The 13,851-nt window shown below is 42.0% G+C and overlaps 1 protein-coding gene across 1 annotated transcript in view; it reads left to right on the plus strand.

The window, feature by feature from the left end:
* The first annotated feature begins 9,551 nt into the window (after positions 1-9,551).
* The window catches only part of LOC122555119 (uncharacterized), a 75,993-nt gene continuing 71,693 nt past the window's right edge, over positions 9,552-13,851 (plus strand). Inside the window, exon 1 of the mRNA XM_087992563.1 lies at positions 9,552-9,642. Within this exon, the coding sequence (XP_087848689.1) occupies positions 9,552-9,642 (91 nt within the window). The remainder of the gene's footprint in view (positions 9,643-13,851) is intronic.

A 13,851-nucleotide genomic window follows, 5' to 3' on the forward strand; every position in this document is an offset into this window, starting at 1 on the left:
TGGGAGGAAAAGTGGAATCTAAGCTAGACACTTGTGTTTCCAGAATCAGTCAGATAGCTTACCCCCTGTAATAGATGACTGCCTCTTGCAAATTGACATTTGAGCAATATAAGCGCAAATCCTGCATAATTTCATAGCAATGCTCTGGCCAGGAAACCGAACAGAATTTTATTGATGCAAAGGGAGCAAATTAACTTGCAATGAATGGCAAACAAAGTATCTTAACATTTTAAAGGTATCAGGCAAGTATTCCTTTCAAACTGGAACACCTTTCGGGCAAAACGTGCTTATATTTCTGATTGTCCATATATTTCATGACAGAGTCATTTACTCTCCAATCTAGCAGCTATCAGGATACCTTCAGCCAAGTCTTCCTCATCTCAGAACTGTCCTGGCTTCCTTGGCATCCTCATTATCCTCAGCATTTCCATCATATTCCTTCTCCACTCTTATAAATTCTCACCCATCCTAGAGCTAGGTTAAACAGAGCGCAGAGTTATGTACAGGCCTCCTAGCAATAGTCAGGATATGGGACAGAAAATAAGTTAGCAGATAGAAAAGGCTGTAAGAAAGGCACCATTAGAAAAATTGCGGTCAACTTCACAATGCAGATGGACTGGGAAAATCAGGTTGTTAGCGGATCCCAAGAAAGGAATTTATGAAATGCCTACATGAGTGCTTTTTGTAGTAGAGCCCACTAGTGAACAGGCAATTCTGGATCTGCTGTTCTGAAGAAGCAGACTTGATTAGGGAGATTAAAATGAACGAATCCTGAGGGGGTAGTGACCATGATATGCTCGAATTTTACTTTGCAGTTTAAGTGGAAGAGGCTGGAATCAGACATAATGGTGTTTAAATTGAGGAAAGGTAACTGCAAAGACATGAGGGAGGAGCTGGCCAGAGTTATTTGGAAGGGGAGCCAAACAGGGAAGATGGTGGTGCAACAATGGTAGGATCTTCTGGGGTTAATTTGGAATCCACAGCAGAAATTCATCCCAAGGAACATAAAACATACTAATGGGAGGATGAAGGAAGTCAAGGACAATATAAAAGCAAAAGAAAGAAATGCATACGATGTGGTGAAGATTAGTGAGAAGCCAGAAGTTTGAGAAGCTTTTAAAAACCAGCAGAGGATAACTAAAAATGCAATAAGGTGGGAGATGACGAAATACCAAGGTAAGCTAGCTTGTAATGTAAATGAAGATTGCAAGAGTTTTTTTTAAAAGATATCTGAAAGAGGCAAAACTGGACATTGGGCTACTGGAAAATAAGGCTGGAGAAGTAGCAATGGGGAAGGAAGAAATGGTGGGGGAATGAAACAGGTACTTTGCTTCGGTCTTCACAGTAGGAGACACCAGCAACATCCCAGAACTTCAAGAAGGTCGGAGGCAGAGGTGAGTGCTGTGGTACATCACTAAGGAATAAATGCTGCAGAAACTGAAAGATTCAAGGTGGATAAATCACCTGGACCTGATGGACTACATCCCAGAGTTCGGAAGGAGATAGCTGAGGAGATTAGTGGAGGCAATAGTAGTGATCTTTCTGGAATCACTGGAGTTAGGGAGGATCCCACAGAACTGGAAAATGTAACACTCCCTGATTAAGAATGGAGCAAGGAGAAAACAGGAAATTATTGACTGGTTAGCCTGACCTTGGTCATTGATCAAAGTTTAGAATCAGTTATGAAGGACGAGATGTGGAAGTTCATGGTAAAGTAGGGCTGAGTTTATCAAGGGGAGGTCATTCCTGACAAATCTGATAGAATTTTTTGAGGATGTAATGAGCAAGTTACACAAAAGTGATCCAGTGGATGTGATCTATTTGGATTTCAAGCAGGCTTTTGACAAGGTGCTGCATGGGAGGCTGTTAAATGACATACAAGACCATGGTGTTAGGGGCATGATACTGGCATGGATTGAGGATTGGCTGTCTGGCAAATGGCAGAGAATGGGAATAAAGGGGTCTTTTTCAGGATGGCAGCTGGTGAGTGGTAGAGTTCCACAGGACTCCGTGTTGGGATCGCAGCTATTCAGATTATACATTAACAATCTGGATGAAGGATTGAGGGCATTTTTGCAAAGTTTGCAGGTGACATAAAGATAGGTGGCGGGACAGGTGGTGTTGAGGAAGCAGAGAGGCTACAGGAGTTGGACAAGCCAGAAGAATGGGCAACGAAGTGGCAGATGGAATACAATGTTGGAAACTATAAGGTTATGCATTTTTGTGGGGATAATTGAAGAAAAGAACATTTTCTAAAAGGGAAAAGTCTTTGGAAATCTGAAAAGGAGCTTAATGTTGTAGTTTAGGATTCTCTTAAAGTTGACATGCTGGTTTAGTTGACAGTTAGAAAGGCAAATGCAATGTTAGCATTCATTTCAAGAGAGCTAAAATACAAGAGCAGAGAATGTACTTCTGAGGCTATATAGGGCTGTGGTCAGACCTTAGATTTGGGCCCTGTATCTAAGGAAGTTTATGCTGGTGTCAGATGAGGTCCAAAGTAGGTTTACAAGAGTGATCCTGGGCTGAAGGGCATGTTATATGAGGAGCAGTTGAGGACTTTGGGTCTGTGCAGGATGGAATTTAGAATAAGCAATGGGATCTCAATGAAACTTGCAGAATACTGAGAGGACTGGACGTGGAGAAGATGTTTCCATTAGTACAAGAGACAGCTATGAGGGGTGACCTTATAGGGGTTTGCAAAATCATGAAGGGTATGGATAGGGTGAATAGACAAGGTCTTTTCCCTGGAGTGGGGGGTGTCCAGAATTAGAGAGCATAGGTTGGGGGTAAGACAGGAAAGATATAAAAGGAACCTAAAGGGCAACTTTTTCACGCAGAGGGTGGTGTGTGTATGGAATAAGCTGCCAGAGGAAGTGGTGGAGGCTGGTACAATTGCAACATTTAAGAGGCATTTGGATGGATATATGAATAGGAAGGGTTTGGAGGGATATGGGCCAGGTGCTGGCAAATGGGACTAGATTATTTTATGATATCTGTTAAGCATGGACAAATTGGACTGAAGGGTCTGTTTTGATGCTGTACATCTCAATGATTCTTTGATTAGGACCCAAGGGCACGCCCTGAGAGTGAAGGGATGAGTCTTTAGAACTGAGATGCGGAAGGATTTCTTCAGAGGGTGAGGAATCTGTGGAATTCATTGCAAGGAAAGTAATTGAGTGTATTTAATACAGCGATAGATAGGGTGATGCCATGGGAAAACCAAATCATGTTCTGAGCATTTAATATAGTGAACATGGAAAGAACAGTGCCCAGGCTTTGAATGTGCTTGTCATGGTAGATCACCAAGATGTGTTGGTGCCAAGGACACTTTTTGAGGCCATTGCCCAGAAGTGAACCTTCACATGGAAAAAGGCTCTTTGGCCTAATGTGTCCGTGCAGATAATCAAGTATCAGTCTGTCCTAATTCCATTTATAGCACTTGGTTGGTAGCATGAATGCTCTGTTATTTTAAGTGCACATCTGAATACTACTTGTCTTAGGAGTTCCCAGGGTTTACCACTTTTTAGGCAGTGAGTTCCAGATACATATCACCCTCTGAGTGAAAATAAATTTCCTTAATTCCCCTCAAAACAATAAGGGACCCAGCACCGAACCTTGCGCTATGCCACTAAACAAAAGCTTCCAGTCACAAAAATCACCTTTTGATTGTCTCCTCCTGCTTTCTGCCATGGAACCGATTTGTGAAATTGCCCTTGATCCCATGTGCTTTCAGCTTCTTAAACAGTGAGCCATATGCAATCTTGTCAAAAGCCTTACTGAAATTCATATTGTCTATACCAACTGCACTACCTTCACCTAGACAGCTAGTCACCTTCCCCTTGCAAAGACATGCCTCTCCAAGTGGGGATTAATTCTGTCCCTCAGAATTTTTCCCAATAGTTTTCTGACTACGAACTGGCATGTAGTTCTCTGGTTTCTACACTCTTGAATAATGGTGCTACATTATCTGCCCTCCTGTGACCAGAGAGGATTTGAAAATTAATATCAGAGCACCTGCAACCTCCTTCCTTGTCTCCCACAGGAGACAGGGACACAATTCATCTTGGCCTGAGGATTAATCCGCTTTCAAGCCTGCTAATACCATTAATACCTCCTCCCTTTCACGGCTAACTTGTTCAAGTATTTAACAGTCCCCCCTTCCTGATTTCTATACCTACAATGTCCTGTACGTCCTATATTGTGAACACATATGCAAATTACTGATTTAAAACCTCAGCGATGTCTTCTGGCTCTACACACACACACATCGCCACTTTGATCCATAATGGGCTGTATTCTTTTCCCTGGTTATTCCCTCTCCTCTAATATACACATAAAACACCTTTGGATTTTGCTTAATATTACCTGCCAGTGTTTTTCATGTCCCCTCTTCACTCCATTTTTTTAAAGGAAACTCTTAAACGTTCTATCCTCCTGTGGGTCATCCATTATTCTGACCCCCTCGGATCTGCCATAACCCCATCCCATTTTTTTTCTTTATCAAATCGTGCACGTACCTTGATATCCAGGGTTCTATGGAGTTATTGATCCCAACCTTCACCTTTATGGGAACAAGGTGATTGAACCAGAGAAACGTGTAGAATTGTTCGAGAATGAAACTCAAATGGCTAACTTTGAGCTGAGCTATTCTCCGAAAGCTCAGAAAATTGATCCGTGCAGACTTTGAAGTGTTTACAGACAACAACCCACTCAGCTACTTTCAAATGATTGCCAAGTCTGGAGCAACAATAACCCAATAGGCAGCTGAACATGTGAATATTGCCTCAATACCCAGCACAGGGGTCAGGGAACAGTAATGCAGATACCAGTCCCCTTAGATTGACCATGGGAGCGATCCCACCACTATCTGGTTAGAGCTGTGGCTGACATAGTGCCATGTCCCACGTCATTTGACCCTGATTCCCTTTGACATTTGGACTAAGCTTTAGTGAAGTGGCACTGTTTCACTTATACATGAGGTCCAAATCAGTTCCAGACAGGCAGAGCCAGATGTAGTTTAACCTTTGTTACCTATCTCAAAATAGAATGTCATACAGCCGCAACTGATTAATTTGAATACAATAGATTGCACCACTATTGAAAGGCTGAGCATCCACCAACCCATTATCAGCTAATGAGGTATAAAAGAGGTATGAAAGCTGATTTGGTGTGGGGGATGAGGATTGAGGAGGAGACTGGAGTTGTGTATTGGCTGGTTTATGACAATCAGAGAGATGTGAAGTAACCCATTCTTCCCAACAATCTCAAGTGTTGTTGGTAGTTCCTGATCCACCAAATGACAGAAAAGATGGTTGTGCTGACCAGCGTGTGGTGTTACTTGTGTGGGATTGGGAAACTGCTGTTGTAACTCGCTCATTCAAGAAAAAGAGAGAGACAGAAAACTGGTAACTGTCGGTTAGTTAGCTCAACTTCCGTCAATGGGATAGTGTGAAACTCACTGTTCTGGATCTGTATCATAATCAAACCTGAGCTTTGACAAAGGGTCAGTTAGACTGGAAATGTCAGCTCTTTTCTGTCCTTACAGATGCTGCCAGACCTGCTGAGATTTTCCAGTATTTTCTCTCTGTGGATTATACAACTGCTTAGTATGTGGTCACTTTGTGTTATGTGTAATTGTCAGGATGGCAAGTCTCCAGTAAGGAAGTATATTGTGGGGTCTCCAATGGTAGGTGATGGCAGTGCAGGAGGGCATTAAGCAAGAAGGTTTGAGCAATCAAATAGCTTTATTGCTATTTTTGTCAGAATGGGACTTCTTAGAAAGAAGGAGTTGAAAACAAAGGATTTTATCAGCTCGATGTGAAGTGCAGATTTGATTCCATGCAAATAATTTGCTTTACTAATTCAAGTTTAATTTCCCTTCATATTTGTTAAAATCTAATGTCAGTGGAGCAAAGATGTCATGCTTCATGTTCCTTAGGCCATCCATGTGTTTAAATCTCTCGTTATACAGGTGTGTTAGTTTTAAAACAATAGGCAGAAGATTTAGAAGGAACATAGGAAATTTTTTTTGAATAAATGCTGTTCAGCTGGGGAGAGCACTGCCTGAAAAGGTGGGAGAAGAAGATTCCATGAAGATTATGAAAAAGAAATTGGATGTGTTTGAAGAGAATTAAGTTGCATGATTATGGAGGATAAACTGAGGTGTGACTGGCATAGATTGCAGGAACTGAATGGCTTCTTCCATTTCTCTGATTCTTTGATTCATTTGAACCTGCTGAGTCCATTTGTCGTCTCTACTTGGCGAGAATCACCTAATTTGCCACAGCGTTGGGATCAAACTTCAAACCTCCAGCATTGCAACATTGCACATGTGTCACTGTCAGTGGAAAGCTTGTATATATATTTTAAAGGTTGTGTCAAACTAACTTATATGTTGCATTGTTTTATGCTGTCTAAATATTATTCTGAACAAGTACATTTAATTTACATTGTGTAATGTAGACAGTGAGTGCATGCATTCAGCTGAGTGAGTAAATGTGTGTTTGAGAGAATTGAACCAAAGACATTAACTTTCAGCTGCCAATTTTGTTTTTATTTTGAACAAGTTGTGTCATTTATGGAACATTCGTATTCGTTACGAGCACTTGTGACAACAACAAAAAAAACGTAGAGAGCAGAAGGAATTCCTTTTAACCTTTTCCTTATTGCTATGTTTTGCAGCCATGGAGTCGTATCAGAAGAAAACATCTATAATATCTGCAAGCTCTACAAGGCCAAAAACCTCTCCGGAATCAAGAACTGTAATTATCTATCTATATATCCATCATTTCACTTTTAATACATTCAGAAATTTTGTGCTGATTTAACACTTCCTATTTCTTACACTTCGTCTGTCATAAGATTGCTTTGTTGCCCTATGGTCTATCTCCATCATACCTTTATTGTTCCCATTAAATTTTAGCATTGAATACAAAGGCGGATATAAATTGTGGGATGTACTCCTCCTCTTGAATCTCCAAACTGAGTAGGGCTTGGGAGGTGCTGCCTAATTTAAGTTGTTAATTTTCTGGATCTGGTTACATGATTCACTTCTCTCCCATCATTTGGGTCCATACATTATTTTTGTTCTGTGCTGTATATCCTCCCATTGAAGATGCCTGCTTCTTGTGGATTCACCAGCTACTCTTCATTAGTTGCCCTACTCATATTTGTGAAAGTTACTGGCAGTATAGTTTCCTCCTGCTGGTGCTCAGTATTTCCTGGACACTCCTAGCCTGTGACCAACCCACTCACATACAAATGGTTTAGGAGAAACCAGAACAGAGGATTAGATGTAGATTTGCTCGCTGAGCTGGAAGGTTCATTTCCAGATGATTCGTCACCATACTAGGTAATATCTTTAGTGGGCCTCTGTGCAAAGCACTGCTGATAATTCCTGCTTTCTATTTATATGTTTGGGTTTCTTTGGGCTGGTGAAGTCATTTCCTGTGGTGACGTCATTTCATATGGTGATGTCATTTCCTGCTCCTTTTCTCAGGGGGCGGTAGATGGGATCTAACTCAATGTGTTTGTTGATAGATCTTCTCAAAACTTGCTAATAGAGGATTAGAACATCACAGATTGCTTGTACAAAATAAATTTAAAAGGAAGAAGGTTTAATACCAAAAATTCTGGATAGATGGACAAAACAATATCCCCTCTGACATTCCATGAGCAACACCTTATCAGAGCTCCTTGCTCACCTAACAACAGATGTAAGGCTGATGTAATACAAACTACAGACTTTATTACAGGTGTCTTTAAAAATACATTCCGTGCAGAAATTAAAACTGATAAGCATATTCCAATTTTCAAAGTGCCCTGACCAAATAACAATTAAAATCCGCATGGCCTAACCATCTCTTTGTTTTGTAAGATTTTATAATGTTAAAGGGTTGAAAGACTTCATCTCAGTTATGTGGGGAATCTAGAGAATCTGTGGTCCTTAGAGAAGAAATGATTAAGTGAAGGTTTAATAGAACAGTTCATAATTGTGAAGCTTTTCGGAAATTAAGAAAGGGGAAACTGTTTCCAGTGGTTAAAGGTTCATCAGCAGACGACACTGATTTAATGTAGTTAGCAAAAGAATCAGAGGAGACCTGAGGAGCTTACCTTTATGTGGCTTATTTGTTATGATATGGAATGTACTCCCAGAAATAGTGGGGGGAAGGGGACTTAGTTGTAACTTTTAAATGGATATATACCCAATGGTGAAACATTTACAGTGCAGTTAGAAATTTGGAATGAATTTTCAAGGACATATCACAAGTGTGATGAGTTGAATGGCCTCCTTCTATGCTATATTATTTAATGCTACAGTTGTACCTTACAAGTAAAATAATATTTTATGCAATAGTTGGTATAGAACTGTGTTGTCAGCTCCCTATGAGCATTATCGCAGGAATTCCTGTAGCACTTAATTTTAAAATGGCAACAAAAGAACTTGAACAGCTTACATGACCCCAGATAAGTCAAATGTTTTCACAGCCAATTGTGTACTTGTGAAAAAAAAGTTACTGATGTAATGCAGGAAATGTGGGAGCCAACTTGCACACAGAAATATCACACAAACAATAATCAAGTAACTGGTTTTGGATAATCTTCTTTTGCGATGTTGATTGAGGAGTAAATATTGATAGGACACTGAGAGTAACTACTTACTTTGAAATAGTCCTGAAAGGTGTTTTATAACCTCTTGAGAAGTCAGACAAGATCTTGGTTTAATGTCCCAACTAAAGGGTGACACTTATGACCGAACAGCACTCCCTCAAATCTGAATTGCCAGCCTGGAAAATGGTTCCATTTTGCTGGTGAGAGTGTGAAAATTACAGCCCCTATCTTAGAGGGGAGAGCTGTGGTTGACAGCTAAATTGGATAGCAGCATATTTAAAGCTGAGTGCATCTGAGTTGGAGAGACAGTGAGAGAGGTGTGCTAATTAGATTATAATAGTACTGTGTTTGGTGTACATTATATCCAACAATGTTCAGCCTTCCTACTGTTGCTGTTATGTGGATATATGCAAATCCTTGTGTGACATTTTCACATATTTGGCTCAAGCTTAATTTTCAAGAAGCAGAAGTTAAATTCTGCAACGATAATCAGTAGGAAACAACTGAACCAACAAAATACTTCTTTGAACCAAGCCCTATTCTATTCCACAAAATGGAATGTTTAACTTAACAAATATGTAAAAATATAAAACAAGTGGGCATGCACGTAATTCCTAATATGCAAATATACACATTTGGGAAATTTTGCAAAGTTGTTGTATAAGCATCCATTTTACAGGTGCAATAAATGCTGTGTTTATTTATGGAAGGTATCAGGGGTAAATACATGCTTTGCATACTATTGTTGCTAATCGGTGGATTGCATTTTGATGAACATGGCAGTGAGAGTCAGCATGGGCGACACAGAGGAAGATAAACTGTTAGAAGAGCAATGGGGAGAAATGGTGTAAACAGAGGGCCATGTACCTCAGCCTGGGCAGTTCAGGGAGCAATTCTACTGAAACCTCATCAAGCATTGGTATGTCAGATGTGCCTGCATCATGACGGATATCCACAATGAAATTTGCCCCATGTCACAGCTACGTGCTAATTCAGAGAAGGCTGATGATGGCATTGTCAGTGACTCTGAAGGTAACTGTGTCTTTTATGCACTTGGTTTCTTCCAGGCTTGAAGAGGTAACACTTGCAACATTGCCCAATTCAGCACGAACTGTTGAGTAAGAGAGGTTTTTGAAGCTTTCTATGGAAAATAAGAGAGGTCATTGCAGCTTTGAATGGAAAATAAGCAAAGACACTATTTTATGATGATTAATGCTTCCTCGTTGTTTAGGGTGCAATTAAGTTCACAAACGTTATTTTATTTGTGCTAATGCTAACTTGAAAACATACTAAAACCAGAAGACAGTACACTCTCTCAATGTCAAGATGATGCGTGACCACATGCTGAGCATATCCATGTAAGGATTTTGACCAAGTGACAGGAAAGGAACACCGATATATTTCCGTGTCAGGATGGTGAATGTCTTGGAGGGGCACCTGAAGGTGATGGTGTTCCCATGTATCTGCTGCCCTTGTCCTTCTCAATGGAAGTGATCATGATTTTGGAAGGTACTGGCTGAGGATCTTTGATGAATTTCTGCAGTGTATTTTGTAGATTGGTGGTGGAAGGAGTGGATGCTTGTGGATGTGGTACCTATCAAGCAAACTGCTTAATCCTGGATAACGTCAATCTTCTTCTGTATTGTGTAAGCTGCACCCATCCATGCAAGTGGAAAATATTCCACACTCCTGACTTGTTCCGTCTAGATGATGGACAAGCTTTGGGAAGTCAGGAGGTGAGTTAGCCACCACAATATTCTTAGCCTCTGGCCTACCCTTCCACCCGCTGTATTTTTGTGGCCAGGATGTTGATAATGGGGGATTCAATGATGGTAATACCATTGAATATCAAGGGGTGGTGGTTAGATTGTCTCTTATTGGTGATTGTCATAGCTTGGCATTTGTGTGGTGTGAATGTTGTTTGTCACTGTCCAGATCTTGTTCCGTTTGGATATATACTGCTTCAGTATCTGTGGAGTCGCGAATGGTGCTGAACATTGTGCAATCTTCAGTGAACATCCCCATTTCTGACCTTATGATGAAGGGAAGGTCATTGATGAAACAGCTGAAGATGGTTGGGCCTAGGATACTACTCTGAGGTGACTCACCTCGAAAAACCACAACCATTTTCCTATGTACCAGGTACGATTCAGTATATCGTGGTTAGCACTGCTGTCTCACAGCGCCAGAGACCCGCGTTCAATTCCCGACTCAGGCGACTGACTGTGTGGAGTTTGCACATTCTCCCCGTGTCTGCGTAGGTTTCCTCCGGGTGCTCCGGTTTCCTCCCACAGTCCAATGTCAGGTGAATTGGCCATGCTAAATTGCCCATAGTGTTAGGTAAAGGGGTAAATGTACGGGAATGGGTGGGCGCCGCTTCGGCGGGTCGATGTGGACTTGTTGGGCCGAAGGGCCTGTTTCCACAGTGTAAGTACTCTAATCTAATCAATAGAGAGTTTGCCCCCTGATAACTGATGATTCCAGTTTTGCCAGGGCTCCTTGATGCCACATTCAGTGAAATGCAGCCTTGATGTCAAGGGCTGTCACTCTCACCTCATCGCTGGAAATCAGCTCTTTTGTCCATGTTTAAACCAGGGCTGAGATGATGTCACGAGCTGGATGGCCCTGGCGGAACACATACTGAGCATCATTGAGCAGGTGCTGCTTGATAGCACTGTTAATGTCACCTTCCATTTCTTTACTAGTGATTGAGAGTAGACTGATGGGGTATAAATTGGCTGCATTGGATTCATCCTGCTTTTTATGTACAGAACATACTTGGGCAGCTTTCTATATTGTTGGGCAGATGCCAGTGTTGTAATTGTACTGGAACAGCTTGTCTCAGGATGTGGGCAAGTTCGGGAGCACAAGTCTTCAGTACCTGTGCTGGAATGTTGTCATGGCCCACAGCCTTTGCTGCATCTGCAACCATTCTTGAGATCACGTGGAATGAAATGACTTGGCTGATGACTGGCATCTGTGATGCTGGGGACCACTGGAGGAGGCCATGATGGATCACCCACTCGGCAGTTTGGCTGAAGACTGCTGCAAATGCTTCAGCCTTGTCTTTTGCACTGATGTGCTGGCCTCTTCCATCATTGCGGATGTGGATATATGTGGCACCTCCTCCTCCAATGAGTTGTTTAATTGTTCACCACCATTCACAACTGGATGTGGCAGGACCGCAGAGCTTAGATACGGTCCATTGTTTGTGGGGACACTTAGCTCTGTCTATCACTTGCTGCTCATGCTGTTTGGCATATAGGTTATCCTGTATGGTAGCTTCACCAGGTTGACAGCTAATTTTCAGGTATGCTGTTCCTGGCCTGCCCTCCTACACTCTCCGTTGAACCAGATTGATCCCCTGGCTTGATGGCCATGTTTGAGTGCGGGAATGTGCTGGGCTATGAGGTTACACATCATGCTAGAGTACAATTCTGCTGCTGCTGATGACCACAATGCCTCATGGATGCCCAGTCTTGGTTTGCGAGATCAGTTCAGAGTTGGTACCAATTAGCATGGTGATAGTACCACAGGGAGATGATAGCATAGTGCTGTTGTTGCTAGACTGTTAATCCAGAGACCCCGGTTCAAATCCTGCCATGGCAGATGGTGGAATTTGAATTCAATAAAAGTCTGGAATTAAGAGTTCAGCGATGACCATTGCTGACTATCAGAAAAACCCATCTCGTTCACTGATGTCCTCTCGAGAAAGAAAATGCCATCCTTCCCTCTGACTACACGTGACTCCAGACCCACCTTAATGTGGTTGACACTTAACTATCCTCTGGGTAACTAAGGATGGTCACAAAATGCATGCATAGTCAGCAACACTGACTTCCCGTGAATTAATAATTTAAAAAAACATAATGGAGACTATTCTCAATGTGGACGTGGGACTTTGGATCCATAAGGATTGTGCGCTGGTCAATGTTACCGATACTGCCATGGATAGATGCATCTGCAGCCGATACATTATGCATGAGGTCCTTAGGATGATAATGTTGGTTCCATCACCACTATCTGCAGACCCAATCCAGCCGTTATGTCCTTTAGGCTCCAATTTGCTGATCAGTAGTGTTGCTGCCAAGACACTCTTAGTGGTGATCATTGAAATCCCCTACCCAGAGGATATTTTGCCCCCTTTGCCACCCTCCATGCTTCCTCCAAGTGTTGTTCAACATGGAGGAATACTGATTCATCAACTGAGGAAGGGTGGTATATGATAATCAGCAAAAGGTTTCCTTGCCTATGTTTAGCCTGAAGCCGTGAGACTTCAATGTTGAGGATTCCTAGGGCAACTGTATAACAACGTACTGCCACCTCTGCTGGGTCTGTCCTTCTGGTGATTCAGAACATGTCCAGGGATGGTGATGGCGGTGTCTGGTCATTGTCTGTAAGGAATGATTCCATGAATATGGCTGTGTCAGTCTTTTGCTTGACTAATATGTGAGACAGCTCTCCCAATTTTGGCGCGACCTCACAGATGTTAGTAAGGAGGACTTTGCAGAGTTGACAGGGCTGTTTTTGGCGTTGTCTTTTTCGGTGTCTAGATCGATGCCAGGTGATCCATCCAGTGTTATTTCCTTGATAATTTACAGTGATTGATACAACTGAATGGGTTGCTAGATTATTTCAGAGGGTAGTTGAGAGTCAGTCTGGAGTCAGACCAGGTGAGGATGATAGGTTTCCTTCCTTGAAGAACCTTAGAGAACCACTTAGATTTACAAGGTTTGTGTAAAGATTTGTTGCTCGGGTGCCGGGGCAGTTGTTGTGCGTATGTTCGCTGAGCTGGGAAGTTGGTTTGCAGATGTTTTGTCCCCTTTCTATGTGAGATCCTCAGTGCTGTAGAAGCTCTTGTGAAGCGCTGCTGTACTGTGTTGGTTGGAATTTATTTATTTAGGTTTCATTCCAGCTGCTTCCGGTTGCTGGTTCCAGTTGTTCATTGCAGTGGTCAGTATATCGTGTCTAGGTCAACGTGTTTATTCATGGAGTCCGTGGATGAGTGCCATGTTTTTAGAAATTCTCTGGCTGTCCTCTTTTTGGCTTGTCTTATTATTGATGTGTTGTCTGAGGTGAATTTGTTGTCCTTGTCATCTGTGTGTATAGCTACTAGGGACAGCTGGTCATGGCGTTTAGTGGCTAGTTGATGTTCATGAATGTGGATTGCTGGTTGTCTGCTTGTTGGTCCTATATAGTGTTTTGTGCAGTCCCTGCATGGAATCCTGTACACCACGTTTG

This window comes from Chiloscyllium plagiosum, unplaced genomic scaffold (assembly GCF_037043375.1).
Source record: "Chiloscyllium plagiosum isolate Xiang-an unplaced genomic scaffold, Cpla_swu_hap1 HiC_scaffold_1, whole genome shotgun sequence".
Classification (NCBI taxonomy): Eukaryota; Metazoa; Chordata; class Chondrichthyes; order Orectolobiformes; family Hemiscylliidae; genus Chiloscyllium; species Chiloscyllium plagiosum.